This window comes from Cibotium barometz, chromosome 16, assembly GCF_041138505.1.
Source record: "Cibotium barometz isolate CiBa-2024 chromosome 16, ASM4113850v1, whole genome shotgun sequence".
In the NCBI taxonomy this organism is placed as follows: Eukaryota; Viridiplantae; Streptophyta; class Polypodiopsida; order Cyatheales; family Cibotiaceae; genus Cibotium; species Cibotium barometz.
In genome coordinates, this window is record NC_141061.1 from 26036115 (window position 1) to 26039520 (window position 3406).

At 44.1% G+C, this 3406-nt stretch overlaps 1 protein-coding gene across 1 annotated transcript; it reads left to right on the forward strand.

Annotated features, from left to right (window-relative positions):
• The first annotated feature begins 883 nt into the window (after window positions 1-883).
• LOC147630497 (uncharacterized) lies at window positions 884-3151 on the forward strand. Its single transcript, XM_086810005.1, has 3 exons — window positions 884-1979; window positions 2167-2562; window positions 2768-3151. Exons 1-3 carry the CDS (start codon window positions 1218-1220, stop codon window positions 2846-2848), a joined length of 1239 nt encoding a protein of 412 aa, XP_086666131.1. The 5' UTR covers window positions 884-1217; the 3' UTR covers window positions 2849-3151.
• Window positions 3152-3406: the final 255 nt, after the last annotated feature.

The window sequence follows — 3406 nt, forward strand, 5'->3', positions numbered from 1 at the left end:
GGGAGTGGACCTTCAGAGTGCGGATTCTTTTGAGAGATTATGTCTCAACTTTGAGATGTGTTTCCAAAGGAACTACTTTGCTTACCTTTGAGACAGGGTGTAAACCATAGGATTAAGCTAGTACCTGGGGCTCAGCCGCCCTGATGTTTAAGAAGCCTCATAGGTTAAGCTAGACTGAGGAGGATAATTGTGGTGAGGGTACGTGGTATGGGACGTGCATACTTTGTGGGCTTGCTAGGGTTGTGCTAGTATCTAGCTCAGTGGGTGGCTTGGCTTACCACTACGTGTTGTTTGGATCCTATGGTTGGATGGTGAGTGCTAACCAAATCCTTATATATTCCCTTTGTTCTTTTGTCTCTAACACGGTTTAGAGTGTTGCAGTGTAATGGATGAGCTTCTTGGATAATGAACATGAGTGTTAGGTCATACACAAGAAAGTGAAATCTTGTTTAGGTGTGCTTAAATTCATCACTCAAGTTTGAATTCGGAAGAAAGATGGGGTAGGGTAATACTCTACTTTTTTGAAGTTCACTAAGCTTCCTTCTCAAGTCAGACCTGAGACGGTTGTCTCGACTCTTGTCTCTTATGTATGCAAGAATATTTTATATTCTAAGTCGAGCATGTTTTATAAACCCTCCACATTGCACAACGGCCGGTACTGGGTCCGGGACGGTGTAAGAAAATGAAATTTTATCCTGTCTCGTGAGGGAATAAAATACGAACCATGGTCGTCGATGCTACGGAACAGCAAAGGGCCCTGAACGTCACATGTCGTTACGACTCTTGCAAGTCCGTAGCTAGCACAAAGAGCTCACAGTATAGCCAACCCCGGCCTACTTTTAAATAGAGAGGAAAAGTGGCTCTGAAGTGGCCGTTTCCTTGACATTCCAGTGGTAATATAGGGGGCATCTGTGTAGAGGAAGCATAGCTTTGAAATGAACCTGTAGGTAAAGCCATGGCGAAAACTGCTCCTATGCGTTGTACATGGTCCATGGAGAGGATCAAGAGTAGCTCTCAAATATTTCTTTCATTCTTACGCAAGTAGGCTCATAGTGTTGTAGGTAGAGCGGTCGGAAAACTAGTGCTTGTACGACTCTTGTATGTAGAGAAAGCATAGCTTTTAGACAAACTTATAGCTAGACTACGATCAGGTGCAGAGGAAGAAAAGGCTCTCCTAGCTAGCTTAGTCGAGTGTGATTTAGGGCATAAAAGCCAATATGGCCAGTATTAACTTCTGGCCCCTGGCTGATGAGGATAACACTATATCTTGTAATAACGAAGATCTTTGTAGTACCGATTGGACTGAGCTGTTTGAACAATGGGCTGAGCTAGACCAATTAAGCTGTTATAGCATTGGCCACAGTGGTAGCTCCAGTGATACTATGTTTGATGGTGTGAAGAATGCTGGCAACGCTCCCGCATGCAATGTTGGCAGTTCAAATTCTCATGCGTTTCTGGCCTCATTGGGATCCAGCGCTCCACGTGTTCTTAATGCAAGCTTGCTACGTCAGCTGCTCCTGAATCCAAAGCCAAAGCCAGAGCTGAAAAATCACATAGGAAAATGTCCCTGCCTGGTACTCCATCACCTAAGCACGCAACGTAGGAAAACGTCCATGCAATTAGCGCCACCCCAGCCAAGCAGCTCCGCCCGAAAGCCGGCGACATCAAACAGCCTATCTGATAAGCGTAAAACTAACCCTGCCCGGAGCCTTCCACGTGGCCCTGCCACCGTAGATATTGATGATTGTGGTGGAGGGACTAATAGGATAGTGACACGTAAGAGGAGGTTTGCCCATCTTAATGATGGTGGTGCACGTGGAGCTTATCGGATGATGACATTCAAGACGAGCTCTCACACTAGTCTGGATCGAGGTGGTGGACTCTCCGCCAAGGCGGAGAGCGAGGCTGTCCGCCGGCGGAAAATGACTCGCCTCTTCTACAAGCTCCGAGCCATTATCCCCTTTCACGACGTACCCCTGGTGACTTCCTCCTACTGCTCTTACGATTATTAATCTAGTTATCAAATCATTAGTGTATCATTATTTACCAAATCATAAGTTTTACGTCCTATTATTCCTCGTGTTCTTGTCGTAGGCTATTATGCTACCTTTAATTTGGCTTTGTTGTTTAAAACCTTATGGATATGTGCCCCTTGGTGGACTGCAGAATGATCGATGCGTCCTCATAGACGAGACTTGTCGTTACATTGCATTCCTTCAGCGGCAGCAACAGTTACTCAAAGCCAAGGCACACATATTGATGTCCATAATGGAGCAAGAAACGAGTGGATCACAGCTACTACGTCCTAACGACAACAATTCTGAGTTCCAAGCTGCTCCAAAGGTTGCATCAGACAGTAAATCAGAAGTAAGTGAGTTTGCACCTCATGTAAGAGTCTGCGTTTCCAAAGGAGACCGCATTCACATCACCATCAGCTGCTACGAGAGAGCGCCAGGTCTCTTCTCAACCATTCTGGCCAACTTGGAGCAGCGAGGGCTTGATGTAGGCAGTGCCAACCGCTCCCAACATGAATTTGGGGTGATGTACGCCCTGCACGCAACGGTAAGAGAGCTATGCCTATCACTATGGCTATTTGTAGTAGAGCGTGAGTGCGTGCACGTGCGAATGCTTGAGAGAGAGATGGCGCGCGCGCATGTCTTAGCGCGCCATGTTCATGGTACTTCGTTTACTAACGTGATGCATAACATTATTTTGTGTATGACTTGATAAACCAAGGCTGCAAGGCTCATTCTTTGTCAATTTCCAGGTACATAAGTTAAGTCCCTGTTGCATTGACATCGAGGAGCTGAAGGCCGATCTCTTTGCAAAAGCAGTATCAAAGCTCTAGTTTATGCGGCGTTCGCCAGGTCAAAGTAGTGGACATTTTTGATTGCAGAACATTATGATGCTTGGGAGAATTGGGTGAGTCAAAGTTGATTCTGTCCATTGTCTCAAGCATCAAGAGCTAAGATTGGGTGAGCACTGAGGGCTTCAACCTGTCAAGAGTCACTGTCTTTTTTTTGCCAAGAGACACTGTCAGCTTTCAAGAGACGTTCTCTCTTTTTGTCAAGAGACATTGTCCTTTTTGTATTAATATCATTCTCCTTTGAATGTCACTGGCAGCCGACACCATTTTCAATTTAATGATAATTTACAACTTGTTTACTGGTGCATTACATTAATTTTAGCAATTGTCACATATATATCTTTTAGAATTTATTTGTCTTTGAAGATAGGATGTGGGATAAAATATGTAGATGGCTTCAGTTTGTCTATTTTTTAAATCTTCAGATGTATATGGGTAAAGGATGAAAGGATGGTCATGATGTAATAATATATATTTTCAAAAATAATGTATAGCATTCTGTCAAACATAAAGTTTGGAAAAACATTATCTAAAAGTACT

Coding starts and splice junctions, on each gene's coding strand:
- LOC147630497 (XM_086810005.1), top strand. CDS start 1,218: ATGGCCAGTATTAACTTCTGGCCCCTGGCTGATGAGGATAACACTATA. Junction 1,980..2,166: donor CCTTTCACGACGTACCCCTG/GTGACTTCCTCC, acceptor GGTGGACTGCAG/AATGATCGATGCGTCCTCAT. Junction 2,563..2,767: donor TGTACGCCCTGCACGCAACG/GTAAGAGAGCTA, acceptor GTCAATTTCCAG/GTACATAAGTTAAGTCCCTG.